Below are 16,855 nucleotides of genomic sequence, written 5' to 3' on the forward strand. Positions count from 1 at the left end.
AAACTGAGCATAAGCTGCCTATGGGCAGTTGCTCGATGAGTGTTAAATGAATGACTGATGTGAATAAATTTAGGAATATAAAATTCTTATAACTAATAGCAAAGCTGTAATTCCTGGATCCTGTATAAATCAACTTATAGAATATTTAAATAATTAATAGGGGAATAAAAGTCTAAAGATGGTGTTTTCTAGGTCAATATTATTTTGGCATATGTGATTACAATTTTGATGACTGACAAACTTAACACATTCTTACAATTTTAGGCTTTTAATTCAGCATCTAGAGCAAAAGAGATAGAAAATTATAATGATTTAAGTAGTTGAGGACACTGATTGCACCTTAAATAGGAGACATAGAAGAAAGGCAAGGATTGATCTGAGCAATCAGAGTTGAGTATCTTTTAAGTGTAAACTGAGCAGGGACTCCAGTTGATGAGCTAAAGAAACAAGGGGCAGAAAGCCTCATCAGAAATCGTTTTGAATGTCAGTGGGATGTTTTTTAGCCTTCTTCCAATGTGCATTATAAGAAGAATTGGTACTAGAGAGTCAGCAGTTAAAGCCAGCATTTTCATTTTTGCATTCCAAGTTTTCCAAGATCCACCAGCTAGAAATCACACTAGCCTCACTACTGCTTTTCCAGAACACCCTGGTCTTGCACTGCCTTGTCTCCCTTAGTATTTTTCCTCCTTTGACTCCATGAGGGCAGTTTTTTAGTGTGTTTTCTTTTCCTTTTTCTACTTAGGATTTAGGCTTATTTATTTCCAGTTGTCTCACTCATAGGTACAGAATTATGGTTCTGGTACATTCCCTTTCTGGCAAAATTAAGTCCATGGATAGTAAGCTTGGAAAGATCAGGACACACACACACACACACACACACACACACACACACACACACACACACACACACAATCAGTCTTCTTGCCAAGCAAGGCCAGTAGACTGGAGGGTTCGTATATGTTTCTCTTTCATGGGATTGCTTGTCATTTGGGCCTTTCCCTGACTTAATGATGGCTGCATACTAGCCTGGGGTCCCTCAGCTATCAAGTGTTTCAGTTTCTGAATAAATATTTATATTGCCACTCTTTGGTGTTTAAAAATAACCTTCTGCTGTAATCCTTTTTCTAAATGCTGTTACAGGCAGTCCCCTGCTCCTCAGCAGACCACTGCTGCCTGTGCTGCCACTTCTCTCCAGAAGCCTGATTCTGTATTAGTGGGGCTGTCATCACAAAGCAATTATGCACTGATAGGTTGGGTTGCAGAGGAGGAACAGTTGCTCTGGTGGCCGTGGGCAGACTAGTGGCTAGTGCCAGATATACCACTGAGGTTTGCAGTATACAGGAAGAAGGGCTGATATTGATCAGCTATCCTTAGTATCTTCTATACTTAAAGACCTCTTTTAGGACTCCCAAAAAATAACTTGCAATATTCTCAAAGTACGAAAGGGCATTCAGGATGGTAGAACTTTCCCTGAAAAGTATTTCTAAGACTTATGGAAACTCCATTTGTATCTTGCAGTTATTCACGAAATAAGCCCCCAAACAAGCATATGTCTCAGTATTCACTGGGCTGGGGTTTTTGAGGTGACCCAGGCAGCCAGGTTTCTAAACTTTTATGATCCTATTAAAGCACTCTGTATTCGCTGTAGAAAAATTTAGAAAATGTGGGGAAGTACATAGGAAAAATTAGAATTATGCATAATCCCACCATTCAAAGAGGTTATTGAGATTAACATTTGTACTATTTCTGATGATCTTTCTCTGTGCATAGACAGTGGACCTACAGCATTAGGAGATTTAACGTTATATGTGATTTGTAATCATGATGGTTCTATGAGTTAATGCCATTTGTTGTCTTGCTAAGACACTAATGCGCATTATGCATACTATGAAGTTGGTGTGCCCGGTGACCAGGGAACTGCCATATCTCAGGGAGACTTAGTTCTAACTGCTTACAAATTAGGGGAAATATTATATGCTACAGTATTACTCAAGAATTTTGAAATTTGTAAAGCCTTAGGCTATATCCCTGAAGGATATCTGTGGAATATGGTAGGCTGTAACTATGTGTGTGTGTGCTTATAATTGCATTGTGTATTTAGTAGCCTGATTTTCTTCACTTAGATAAAACCTTGCCATGTTATTTGATATTATTTAGAAATTAGATATTAAAAATTAGATATTATTTGGAATGGCTAATTACATCCCATTAGTGGATTTTTTCTACCTTAATTTATTTAATATCATTAATACATAGGTGGTTTATAGAGTTTTATTTGTTGTGCTGTTGCTATTACAAGTAATGCTGTGATGAATGTCCTGATTTTAGCTCAGAATACCGTGAAGTAATTAGGTTGACAGACATATATATATATATATATATATATATATATATATATATATGTTTTTAATATTTTTGATACTATCGCCAAATTGCTTTTCAGAAAGATTTTTCTCACTGACACCCCTCTAGCAAGTTTAAGCTCTGTCTCAGTATATCTTCATCTGCGTTGTCTTATAAAACCATTACAGCAATTTGACAACATGTCATTATCTTTCTTTGAAACACTTTGATCATTTGTGCAACTTAATATTTTTTTCTGCTTATTGACCATGGCATTTCATTTTAATTAAATCATGTTTTTTGCCTATTTTAATATGCTATTAATATTTTTCTTATTAATTTGCAAGTGCTTTTTATAATTGGAATTCACCTTTTACCTTTCAAAAGCCATGAATTCACCCACTTTTCTCCCTTTCTATTGCTGCCATCCCAGTTCCAAGCTACCATCATATCCCATCTGAAATGCTTCAGTAGTCAAAATTCCTACAGGTCTGTAAGGGTCGGCCTGACCTCTCCCAGTTTCCTTTCTAGCATTGCTTCAAGGCCATCCTCCTCACTCTGAATTTTCTTTACTTCTGTCACCACTCATCATCCCTGTCCCCTAGTGTCTCACACATGTTCCTGTACCTGACAGGCTCCATTTTCCCCACAGCCATCCTCACACAACTTTACCTAAGACCTCCTTCTAGACCTGCTTCTTAAACATCCAGATAGCACCCAGTTCTTTATCTTCCTTACATGGAAAACTACTTCATTCATTCATTTACTTTGCAAGCTCTATTCTGGACAATTACCTCCTTAACGATGGAATGAGTGATTCCTACAGTTTTGCTAAAAAATATGTACACACAAACAAACACATCTGTTAGGAGAGAATTAAACAAAAAATTATCTCTGTGTTTCATGGAATGAATCATCCTCAAAGTGCATTTTAGTGTGTTTTCTTTTCCTGAGCCATGGCAGGACCATGGGCTCTGCAGTCCCAGGGCTTGGGTTGGAATCCTGGACCCATGGATTTTGAGCTGTCTAGGCTTGGGCAGATTACTTAACCTCTCCGTGCTCCTCTCTCCTCCTCTATAAAATGGAGTCAATAAGAAGATCTGTCTTTATGATTGTTATGAACTTTTAATAAGGCAGTTCTTGAGGTGTTTAGTGCATAGCCTGAAACATGGTAAGCACTCTATAAATGTTAGTAATTATCCTCTTTTTCATTCTCATTTCTATCTTTTTCATCTTTGAACTTAATCAAGTGCCAACTCTGTAGAGCATAGTGCTTTGATGGTATCTGGGCTTCTGATTTCTTTGAAGGGAATGTATCTGCTGGTTTTTATGTGTTTCCTTTCAGATAATGTAGTTACTTCTGAGTATAGTTTGTGGAGCCTCTTCTGTCACTCTGCCATACCTCTTAAGGATATTTCATTTTTGCTTCCAGATTTTAAAAAAGCGTATCTTCTGTAAGATAACATGATTTATGTCTGCTTATTTTTTTGTGATACAACTTCTGAAGTTAACATTCAGATCTCTTTTTCTTGACAGTTGTCCAACTTCCCCAGACTCTGTGAGGAAACAGAGAGGATTGTTGCTAACCACATTCGCGAGCGAGAGGGGAAGACAAAGGACCAGGTGAGGAGAGGTCCCCCGGCCCCCTCCTCCCTGTGGGCAGGGTCCTGTGGGAAGCGAAGGTCTCCCCGAGGCTGTCGGGCAGTTTCCAAGACTCAGTGTGACCCTGAATGGGAAAAGTAGCTGGGAACACAACCACATATGTTTATTTTTACTTACTTATGGATTTTATATGTGTGTTGCTAATACCTTGTGTATGTTAAAAATATTAAGACTTTAGGAGGATGGAATTTGAAAAGCAGTAGTAGGACTCCATTATTTGTTTTCCTCCGCCGCATGCCATGGATCACCATGTGCACCCCTAGCATGTACATACCCCTCTTTAAAAATCACTAATCCAGAACATACCACATTTTTTCTTTAAGACAGAGGTTCTTAACTTTTAATGGGCCTACATATGGGCTCCAGGATATTCATAAATTCCTAAAATGTTATTTAAAGTGTTCAGTGTTTTTTTTTTTTCCTGAGGAGAATAGACAAAGCTATTCATAAGCTTGTTCATAGAATCTATGATTAGGGAAAAAAAGTTTTAGAACAGCTCTTTTAAACATTTAAACATTTATATATTTTGTAAATGTTTATGATTTGTAAGGAATGACCTTGAAATTGTCTTGTAATCCTACCTAGTTTGGTGAATTGGAAAGATTATTTGCAAGTGAAGATAATTTATTTAAAAAAATTAAAGACTACATGAAAATAAAAACTTCTTAAATTTGGGTGGATATTTTTTCTTCTTATTAATAAGACATAAGAAAGAATGGGAAACACATAGGTTTTCAGATGCTCTTCAGTTCCAGGCTACACCTGAGAGGGTGACAGCACAGCAAGGACACGACTCAGACCGTGTGTTCTGCACAAGGTAACAGCATGCTCTTGTGCAGATCATTTCTCAGGACTTGTTTTCTTATGTGCAACACTAGGATTTCATCTATGGTCTTCTATACAATCTCTGAAGCCCACTCGCAGTTAGAAACCCCAGATTTTGTGGTTCTCAGGTGAATTGGGATGGAGGAGAGAGAACTAGGGAAAAGGAAGAAGGCCAAATAAAAGAGAAAGTGAGAGACAAACCACAGGGAGAGAGACCTATGCAATGTGCAACAGAGGGTGTATGCAGGGCTCGGGTGGGTGGAAGAAGGTGAAGAGAGAAGAATGGAGGGCCTGCAAGCTGGGGCATTTGTGAATAACTCCAGTAACAACCTGCTGTCTGCCTGAGCTGTGGGGTTCCTAGCTACTACTTTTTATCCTTGTCTTTGAAAGTTAATTAGCCATTATTTCCTACTTTCCACAATCTTGGATAGCTATAAGTAAAGATGGAGAAAATAGACTTTGTGACCTAGTGGAGATAATCAAATCAATGTTTACTCATGAGCCAGTGAAATCAAGCCTAGGGCCAGATATAACCCCAAAGGCCAGAAGTCCCCACACACATCTGTCATGGCTGCCACTGGATGAAAAAAACCATGGGCTAGTATCAAATATACTCCTAACCTTAAGTAAATCAGATGACTGTTTTAATTTAATGTCTTTATTCTATAAAATTCAAATGATAATATGTCTTACTTAACTTGTGAGGATCCTATATAAAAACAACAATGAGGAAAAGTAAAGTGGTACAATTACTTTAATTATCTTTGTGTTCATATCTAAATTGATGGTTAGTTATTCATGTTTCATGTTTCTCAGTTTTTGTTTTACTAAAGTAACACACTCGAATTAGGCATCGTCATTAGATTGTGGGCTCTAGGGTCAGACTGCCTGAATTTGCATCCAAGTTCTTCCATGTGCATTCTATGTAAGTGAACAAGTACTGGACATTTTTATACCTCAGTTTCCTCCCCTTAAAGTGGGGTAAGAATGGTAGCTAAGTCAAAAGCATTGTGTGGGGATGAAATGAGTAATACAAATACAGCTTTTAGTTCTTCATTAATGTTAGTTGTTTTTTGTTGTTGTTCCTTGAGAGCTATGACACAGAGTAGGTGTGAGAAAGAATTGCCTTTGTTTTACCTCAAAGGAAATCATCTTCTAATGTAGTGATTAATTCATTCCCCAAGTGGGAGGTAAGGGATGGGAGGGTATCTGCCTTCTACATGACCATCTCTGGTGGCCTAGTATGATAGTTAATCAATTGCCTGCAGAGCCTGCTGCTTGCCGTCTCTACCATGGGTTTGTGTGGCACAGTAGGCATGTGTGTTTTGGTCATGTGATCATGCCAGTTTGCATAGATTTCATGTTTGTGTTCAGAGGTCTGTGCTATTGTGGGCTATGTGGTGCTTTTGATGTAGTAGTCAGAGAGGGACCATTTCCTCAGGTCTGTGTACCAGAACTGTTTTGAGATGTTCTTCAGTTTTTTTGAAATGGTATTATTACTAAACTCTGTTCTGGAAGCTCTGTTCGGAGATGGGGGAGGTTCTTCAAAATAAAAATTATGGAAAGCCATAAATCTGTGAACTTTTTACTGAAACAAAAGTTTTTTGAATATCTGCATACACCTGCTATTATACCAGGTACTTCTATATAGGTAATTGGATGTTAAAGTGGTTGAGTTTGTGGGTGATTACTGCTATCAGAGGTGGCTTTACTGTTCTTCAACTAAATGTTCAATTTCTGGGTGAAAAAGGCAGTGAGAAACCCTGAGAAAGTAAAGAAATAAGAAAAAAATGTATGATTTTCCTTGTCGTCCCCCACATGTGACCTGGCTCTTTTCCTAGGATGAACACAGACTCCCAGTTTCCAGGAATTTTTTTTTCTACTTTTTTCCTATACTGCAGTCCAAGTTAATGTGTGTGAATGCCCAAGATATTCATGACAACCTTTAGCAGTGGTGAGAATTATGTAGATAATTTGCTCTTTATGGTAGCAATAATTTATTTGTGCTTGCGTGTTATGGTTTATTGATACAAACTCCTGGCCAAATAGCCTTGGGAGTGTAACATTTAACACAATCTGGCTTTATTGTACAGAGAATAGAGCAATACCACAGATAATCTAACAATGATCACTTCTTTTAACTCTTTAGTTTTCTTTATTAGAGAAGAAACAAAACTGTATCTGATTATATTAAACTTCTTCATGCAAGTATGGTATTATTGACCCAATACACCTGTGCCTTTGTTTTATGCTTGGTAGTGGGATGGGTTTGGAGTGATCCATTTACTCCTTTTTGACAGTTCCCCTTGAGTCTTAAAGCAAGATTTGGTTTGATGACCAACTAAGACTAGCCAGAGAGCAAAGCCTCAGAGCTCATAGCATTGGGTAGTGAGTTGGAAACAATAGTAAGTGGCTATTTACTAACTATGAGGGAAAGAATTGCTCCTTTTAAAGCAAACTGTTCTTCGAAGCTGGTAGATAGTTATAAAATTTACAGCCCCAAGTATTTAATGGCCACTCACTATATTCATCAGGCTAGGTTCTGGGGATAAAATGGTGAATGAGTCAAACATAATCTGTGCTTTCATGGAGCTTACAGTCTGCAGAAAAGTAAAACATCAAAGTATGTACAAATAATTATTTAAATTTGTGGTAAACACTGCAAATAAGAAGTGTAGGATATAATACATATAAAATATAATTATGATATATGGACTATGATTCAGCCTAGTCTTGGGTGAGGGTGTGGGATGAGGGTCAGGGAAGGCGTTCTTGAGGAAGCTCCCACTGGGGAGCATTACAGAGACTGTGTCAGGGAACTGTTGCCCTGAATGCTCTGGTGCACTCAGGAGTCACCTTCCAAGAAGGAGGCAGTGCGGAAACACTGCGGTCATCACAAAGTCACTCAGCAGAGGCAAAGCTCAGAGCACTGTGGGTATAGAAGCAGGGATTCTTAAGTATTTTTCCCCATCAAAAAGTCTAGAAAGACGAGGGTTACAGCTGGGAGAACAAGAGGAAATTTAGGAAGGAGAACTCAGTTTTGAGTAAAACTCTTCTGGATTCTGGTTGCTGCTCTTCCCTCTTGTTCTAAGTCTCTTTATCTCCCATTGACGAACATTTTCTACAGAGGAACCTTCCCAGTCTCAGACATGGAGTTTATCAGTATCTTTTGATTAGAACATTTTCATGTTTATTGGAACATCCATTCAGTGCTTTCCCTGAGAAATCATGATTAAATGCATATGATATTCTAGGCACTGCAGGTAGAAAGAGCAGTGGATGCAGTGTAAGGTGCTGTTTACACTGAATATGTAAAAACTTACTGTGTCAGCTAGTGACACAGAGGCAGAGTAACAGAATAAGAAGTTAAGAGTGCTAATTTAGATAGAATGGGCAAGGAAGGTTCCATGGAGGTGGGCATCTTAGAGACCTGACTTAAGTTTTTCTTTGGTGATGAAGCCCATTGATTTCAAAGAGGCTTTCTGTTTATTTGTATATTGTCTTTTTGAGTTGGTTGATGAGATGCTTCTGCTTGTATACAGGAGCCTTAGTAATAGAAGAGGAGAGGAAAACAAGAGATGATATTGCTATTTTGTGGCAAATATATGGTGTTCACAGGAGTAGGCTCTGAGTAGCCCCTCACTGGGCTTCTTGCTACATGTGCTCTACACGTGTGACTTCTTTTGAACATTATGCCTACGTATTAGAGGAATAGAATAATTATAGGTTCTGTGTTGAATTGACAAAGAATACATGCCTCTAAAGTACAATGCAATTGTCTTCATGTGGTCTCAGACTTTTCACGTAGGCTTTTAATATCTAAATTGCAAGTAAAAATTATGAAAGTCTAATGAAAAAATTAATGCAATTTTTTATTCTAATTGAAGCATCCTTCTAACAATTAAATGAAGATAAATAATTTGTAGGTGATTACAGAGTTTACTGTTGAGAATATTTAAGATGAATTTTCACTGAAGTGTTTCTGTTTGACTATAGGTACTTCTATTGATAGACATCCAAGTTTCCTACATCAACACCAACCACGAAGATTTCATTGGCTTTGCAAAGTACGTGAAACACTTGATTGTCACATGCATTCCTCCTGCTGGTTTGTCTAAAATGCACATTATGAATTTCAACTGCAACCCCACCACCTTTTGATGGTACATCCTGTGTCAGGATTAACAATGAGTTGACCACTTAGGAGGTCTGAACTTCATGGCCATGGGGCCGTGTTCTCTTGATAAACAGTTGGCTCCTTTATTGTCCAGCATGTGAAGTCATGTGTATCTCAAATACTCATTGTTTTTGGATGATCTGTAGTTTGTACTCGAACTCCCATAGATAAGCAGTAACGCATGAACATTTAAAATATGTTTGGCAACAATTTGTCACATAAATTTGAGATAGCAAGTGCAGTTCACAGGATATAAACTAGTTTAACATCCTTAAATCAGAATATAGAAGCCAATTTTTTTAAAAAACTGTCCTTTGTGAGCTTAAATGTAATGTTTTGGATGAACATGCTCTTTTCTATAAACTGTATATATTTGACAGAAGCTTGTCCATGTATTGGTATTCTATCATACGTGTATTCTGTTATATTCTAATGTTCTATTGCTATGTTCACAAATATTGTCATATAGACCTTATGCTTAGTTATTCATCATGTAATGTTTTCAAGACCCTGAACTCACCATTTTTTTTCCTCTACTTTAGTGGAACCAGTTTTTGTTAGCTTTTAAGGAATTTTGATTCTTACTCTAAGATATATTTGTGGCATGTAGTGGTTCCAACTAAAGTATGGTTGACCTTTGAACAGCATAGATTTGATCTACACAGGTCCACTTATACACAGATCTTTGTCAATTTTTCCAATATACATATTGGAAAAATTTTCAGAGATTTGTGACAATTTGAAAATATATTTCCTCTAGCTTACTTTATTATAAGAATACAGTATATCATATTATATAGCATACAAAATATGTGTTCACTGACTGTTTATGAGTTAGTTCTCTGACTAGGTTATTATTAGTTAAGTTTTTGAGGAATCAAAAGTTATTATTAGTAGGTTATTATTAGTTAAGTTTTTGAGGAATCAAAAGTTATATGCAGATTTTCAACTGTGTTGGGGATTGGTACCCTTAACCCCCACATTGTTCAAGGATCAACTGTATATAAAATTATTCTATGTAATACAAAAAGGGACCTATGTACTATTTCTTGAACGATGTATTCAAGAACAGGGACAAGTAAATCAAACACAAAAAAGTAAAACTAACTAGTTAATTTGCAGTAACTTGGAAGAAACAGATATGCGATCATGTGATCTAAACTAAGCACTGGCTTGTTTTAGGGAGGAAAGGCCCAATTATCCAACAGAAAATTGACTCTGAAGTTGGCTGTAGCTGTGATGCCTTAACCAATGGGGTGCATGTATTTTGCATCCAGTGTTATTACTATAGTGTGGTAGATTAATTTTTCTCAACTATTTTCTGTCTGTGACCTATGTGTAAAGTTGTTAGAATGCAGCGATGAATATGTTCCTTTGGTCAGTTGTCTTTTTAGCCACACTGCCCATCCCAGATTCTAGAGAGGTATTTTCTTCACAGGCATTTCACACAGACCTGATGCTTCTCTTCTCACCCGCGTGGCCCTCACCATGTGTACCACTCATGTCCTAGAAAATCAAGAGGGGAGGAGCCTAGACTCTGATATGCCTTCCATCTCTAGGCCTGGAAAGGAGGACCTGGGAATTTCTGTTTGGTTTCCAGCACAGTCAGTGAACTCCATGTGGCCTGTGCCAAGCTCTACTCTAGTTGCTAGGGGGGAAAAATAAAAGAAAAAGAAAAAAGAATTGTTTTTGTCTTTTAGGAGCTTGCTTAATGATTGAAAAATATGGAGGAACACATGTAAAAATTTAAACCGACACATTCTCCATTTACTTCACTTGCTCCTTGAGGAATTTAAAAGAAAAACAAATCCTTGAATCATTTGAAATAACAGGAATGCTGCCTTTAATGCTGATTTTTATTGGTTACAAATGCCAGTTCGCTTTTTATAAAAATGTAGCAGGCATAGATGTAAACCTGACACCATAACTTAAAAGTGTGTAAAGGAAGCTGCAACCCTACCCTGTTGTGGTATCTCAACTCAAGGACAAAACGTAGGAAAAATCATATCGGTTTGGAAAGATTCAAGCAAGGTTTGAACATGTTTTGTAACCAGTGCTGCCATTTAAATTTCACCCCTATATTCTTGAAACATTTTTTCTCCCAGATTACCCTTTCATTTATTTTTAAAGATAAGTGGCAAGAATAATTTTCCCCAGTGAACTTCAATAGTTTCTACCTCAGAAGCTTTTGGGCCACAGCATTCTATCAACTAGATTTTCAAAGGCATGTGATTTTGCAAATGTAAATACTTTCAGGCTCAGCCCTGAGGTGTGGTCTCTCTGTAATCTAGGTGACTGCCCCCGTTTTTCCAGCAGTGAGATGTACTATGAACCTCTAGATGTTGGGGGAGAAAAAAGAAGCATTGTTCAAACTGCTTTAGAAACCCAGCAATTCTGCATATTTTTCATATAATATAAATTACATATCTAACTTTCTTTTAAAGGGCTGGTCTGCAAGGCAGCAGAGTGGGTTATTTTCCCAGGATTTGCCACTGATGAGGTTTGGGCTTAGGAAGTCCCTTAGCTCTTCTGTATCTCCATTTTTCTGCTCTACCAAATGAAATGATAAATAATTTGTCTTACATACCTTTCAGGGTTGTCAGAAGATCAGACTAATGAAGTTAATGTGAAAGTGCTTTTGAAAACTGTTGTGTAGTCTGTAAAAGTGAGAAAGTGCCATACATACACACTCACACAGACACATAGAGGAATTTGATTACCAGATATACTGGTTCACTTTGTTATGAAATTTATAATAACTGGAGTATGATTGCCACTACAGTGCTTTTTAGTTGCTATTATTATCTCCAAATGTAATATTTTGCACAGAGACTCAGAGGTAAATGTTCCTTCCATTTGTATCCTGAGTTGGAGTACATTTCAGTGTGACATGGGATAATTATGAAGATGAAGAAATGTTCATTTCAAAATCACTTTGAGAGGTTGTGGTATTTCTTGTGCTTTTTAAAAATTAAAAAAATATGGTTGTAGCTATAAATTTTAAAGTTGGCAGGAGTGCTGTTTCCATCAAGGAAGAGAAGTTAAGCCATATTTGAAGACAATTATGTAAGTATTTTTAAGTTCCAAAGATAGAAAATTAAGGTCTGAAGTTTGGGGAAATGAGCATTTGTGTCATGAGATTTTTAGAGAGTTGCCAAAAGAGGGGAAAGGAGTACCTCTCAGATTTATATGGTGGTGGTATACATAGTATTTTACACATGTATTTTTTTCTACTGGGATGACTTTTTCTAAAAAAATTTTAAAAGGAAAACAAACTGCTAAAATTAGATTAATGGAATATGAAGTCTCAGAGTAGCATTCAGAACATCTCAAAATTCTTTCTGCTATAGAAATTTATTCTGCTGTGTTATGGAACTTTTTTTTCCATCTCTCAGCTATTTGTTAAACATGGGCTGTAAAATATGTACCATGTGTAATGTATCCAAGCAAGCACTGCTGTAGGCTTACTTTGGAATTTCCTGATTTCTGAAAGCTTGATCTTTCAACCATAAACTAGTTGGTTTCTGAACCTAAAAGTCCAGTGTTCCAGAAGAAAATGCCAAATTTTCCTTATGACTTCAGGATTTTAATCTGTCATATTTCCCTGCTGAAAGGAAAACAACTCAACATTCTTTTTTTTATGCAGTATAAGTAGTTTTTGATGTTTAAGAAAACAAGAGTTGGTCTAATTTTTCCTTCATTCACTTCTCTAAGTAATTCTAGTGTTTAAATAGGAAGGCAAGCTTGTAGTCTTGGGAAATGAAATTTCGAATTATTGTGCTCTTCTCCATTTATTCCATGGACACAAGTTGCCTTCTGAGTGACTAAGATTTATGCAGTCCATTGATTTAAGAGAAAAATGGCTCTAGATACAGATCATTCGGGTAATATCTCTGTGCCACAAGCAGCAGACAAAGCTTGTTTTTCAGTGTGCTGAGTAGGTCTCAGCACCTGTTTTCTCACAGTTGAAACAATAGAGTGTGCAGATTTTGGTCTTGTTATATGAGCACCATGAAAATTCTATGGGTTGTAACATTCATTATATCTCTTTCCTGATCCTCTGGAATGCCTCTATTGCTGTTTTACTAAAGACAGTATATGTGAACCTTGGCACCAAATTCCAGAGCTACCTTGGTCTTTCCTCTTACATTCTTCTGTTATTTTTCCCTAAATATGTAATCATATTCTATTATAATAGTGCTTCCTATTCTGACATGAGAATGTTTTCTTTCTTGTGGAATCCAAATTAGGTATTAGATTAACAAGATCCTTCTTTTAACTCAAATGCAAATTTAGGAATGAAATGCTCTGGTGCTTACTAGGACTGTTATCAAGTGGAAACAGGGTTGAGTGACTTGCAAGGACAACATGAGTGTCACCTGTTCAAATAAGTGATAAATTCCAATGTTCCCATCACCATTAAAACCAAGCAGCCTTTCACTTTCCGCTTTCATTCTCAAATCTGTTATTTTGAACTTCATCTTCATCTTTAAAATGAATCTTAGGAGATGAGTCATCCTTCTTTTATAGGCCCCTGAGTTCTGTAGGGATTTCATGCATATTCAGCTTGAGACTTCACCGAAGATCCTGCAGGGGGAATCGACATCATGTGGTTTTCCTCTCCCTTTGGCTTCAGTCTGATTGAATGGAACCAGGCCTACATGTGATAAGTTGTACTCATAGGACTCTCAGCAAGTGTTCATAATCTTCTTGGGGTAATTAAAAGAACATTCTACAAGAGCTTCCTTACTCCAGAGCAGTGCTGTCTAAAAGAATGTTCTGAAATGATGGAAATATTTAGTAATCTGTGCTATCCAATACAGTAGCCACTAGCTTTTTGTAACTATTGAGTAGCCAAAATGTGGCTAATAAAAAGAGAAAATGAGATGAAAATTAATTTTAATTAATTAAAATTTTAATTTAAATAGCCACATCTGGCTCCCAGCTACTGTATCAGACAGGCTATTTCTGAGTGTGGTGAATCCAGCCGATTGCTCTGGGTCCCTCATTAGTAGCCTGTACTTGACTGATGGCTTAGTGGTGACCTGTAGTGGTGGCTGCTAGAAAAGAAAATGGGAGTAACTGTTGGCTGCTGCTAACAGTCAGTTCTTTAAATGCTCCCTCACAAACCTATGAAAAATGGACCTGTCCCTCCCACTGCTTTAGTTGTATGTTGCCATTTTGCTGGTATTTTCTCCATCACAGTTATTACTGAACTTTCTTTCAATTCCAGGTCTTCTCTACAAACTAAGCATAGTGGTAGAGGCAGAGGCACACCCTGACATTTGCCATGGAATCTGCATCTCTGAGGGACTCTATTTCCTTGATTCTTTGGGCTGACTTAGAGTCTGAAGCCTTTTCTTCTTTTTCAGTTCTCTCACTTTTCAGCCAATTGAATAGAGAGAGCTTTTGGCAAAGACAAAACAGTTAATCCAGTGGACAATTCTGAGTCCTTCATTTGACGCCATTGGCCACCCCTTGTTGAGATCTGTCCTTTTGCTTCAATAACCCTCCACTGTCTCTGATTTTCCTCTTTCTGCTCAAGACACTCCTCAGTTTTACTGTGCGGCTCTTTATTCTCTGGTTTTTATCAGTATTTTTCTGTAAACCCTCTTCTTTTCTCACTTGCTGCACTGTCTCTGACTGGTATGACCCCTACAATGCTTTCAGTTACCAGATTTATCTGATGACAGTCAATGTAGATCTCCATTCCAGAGGTTTATCCTGGGCTGTGCACTATATTCAGCTGCATGTCTGTTTGAACATTTACTTGGACAAGTGTAGTTGTATAGCCTAGGGAGACCTCTCAACCCAGTGTTTCCAAATTAAACTCATTATCTGTTTTATCATTTATGCCTCCTCCATTGTTCCCACTGTCTGTGGATGGTCACTCCCACTTGCTCAAACTAGAAACCTGATTGTCATTCTTTATTCCTTGTTCCCTCATCTTTGTTTCCCTCTGTCTTTACCATGTCCATTTGATTCTGCCTCCATAATATTTTTTATATTTGCCTATTTCTTTCTACCATCATTGCTAATTGCTTGGGTTACTACAGCAGTCTGTCAGCCTCTTGTGATATTCCTTCTAGGATTCCCTATTACTTTCAGAATAAAATCTGAACTCCTTAGTATGGTTTCCAAGGCCCTGTAGATCTCTTCTGCTTACCTATTCATCCTATTCTGTTGTCACTATTCCTCTCTATGCTGCCCCTGACTTGATGCTCCAACCGACTGGCTACTTCTGGATCCCTAAATGTACCGCTCTTGCCACAGCACATGTCTATGGAATACTTTTTTGAATTATCTAAATTCCCTGTTGTAGATAAACATTAAAAATCTGGTTGTAAATAACCTTTGTATCAAATACAATTCCATAAATATTTCTAAAGAAACTGCAATGAACACTGCAGTAGGTAATGTCAGTGGTGAAAGAGGGAGAAATTTCAAGATTAATGCAACACACCATCAGCCAGCAAGGACACAGACATTGTCAGAGGAGAGTTAGAGACCTGCTCATAACACAACCCTGTTTATATACAGGTACAGCCCAAAAGCTTTGGGAGTTCATGGGTAGGAGAGATAGCTGGAGGTCTCTAAGAAAGCAAAATACATAAATGGTACTTGACTGGACTTTGAAGGCTGGGCAGGATTCCAGCAGTCAGAGAGAGGGGGTCTAGGCTGGCTGCTTCCTGGCTTCCCTGTTTCAGAGTCAACATTGCCCATTTCAGAGAGGTAATTTTGACTAAAACACTGCTTTGATCATGCCATTTGATGGGTTAGAAACTTTGAATGATTTTTGCTGTCTCTAGTGTAATAGCCAAATTCTCCATAATTGACCCCAACATACAGTTATTATACTAGGTGGCTTTTAAAGTCATTTACAAACCTGAGGCTATGAGTATATAATTTTTCCATAATAGTTTTACTTTCTACAACTTTCCTACATGCCTCATTTTGCTACCTCCTGGCTTTACTAATACTGCTCCATTCTCTTGGAATGCAATTGGTTGTCTTCCTCTATTAAAATTTTACCTTTCTTCAGGTTTTCTGTGAAAATCTCAGATCACATCAGACCAAACTAATCTTTCTTGTCTCTGAACACTCAGGGCAATTACTATGCGTAGGATTTATTTGGTAAATGGTCACACACTCCCTTGGCACACTCTCCTGTTATTTGAGTCTTTTATTGTATATGTACATGGACAAAGATAGAAATGAATATGCTAAAAATTCTTGAGCTATAGGTAACATGGATCCTTTTTTCTTTGAATGTCTTCCATTGTGCTCTAATTTTTACAAAAATTTAAACCTCTTTATGAATATATACTTTTAAAATCATGTCTCAGGTCATTTGGTTTTATGTTATAATGTTTTGACAAAGCCTTCCACAGTGACTTCTATACACTTCCACAGTGTGTGGAAGGAATTTATGCAAATAACAAACACATTCATACACATAATAAGATAAGGGTATTTATAACCCACATTTGAAATCGAAGCACTTTTTTTTTGGTTTTCTATTATGTCGTCACAAATTTATTCTTATAGAATTTTGTTATTCATGTTTTGTGTATGTTCTCACTATCTGTACCGCATATATTGTAGGCTTCTGATCACAAGGACCATACCTTATTCATGTTTATATCTCCCACAGAGTACCTTGCAGGTAGTTGGTGCCCTAAAATTTTTGACTGATGTCAAATTAAAACATTATACATAGTATGTTTTACAATATTGCAGAGATAGCCAGTTAAGTACCTATGACCAAAAATGTGTCCAAAAGTTCAAATCAACTTGCAAGTCCTTACATGGTTTTCCACGAACACATTTTAAAATAAGTGTTATGAA

The 16,855-nt window shown here is 37.2% G+C and overlaps 1 protein-coding gene across 4 annotated transcripts in view; it reads left to right on the forward strand.

The window, feature by feature from the left end:
- Nucleotides 1-16,855, forward strand: part of DNM3 (dynamin 3) — a 546,077-nt gene that overhangs the window by 206,922 nt on the left and 322,300 nt on the right. For all 4 annotated transcript variants that reach the window (XM_073216760.1, XM_073216763.1, XM_073216762.1 and 1 more), the window contains exons 11-12: nucleotides 3,880-3,966; nucleotides 8,827-8,897. In XM_073216760.1, the coding sequence (XP_073072861.1) occupies nucleotides 3,880-3,966; nucleotides 8,827-8,897 (158 nt within the window). The remainder of the gene's footprint in view (nucleotides 1-3,879; nucleotides 3,967-8,826; nucleotides 8,898-16,855) is intronic.

The sequence above is a fragment of the Manis javanica genome, chromosome 11 (assembly GCF_040802235.1).
Source record: "Manis javanica isolate MJ-LG chromosome 11, MJ_LKY, whole genome shotgun sequence".
NCBI classification, from domain to species: Eukaryota; Metazoa; Chordata; class Mammalia; order Pholidota; family Manidae; genus Manis; species Manis javanica.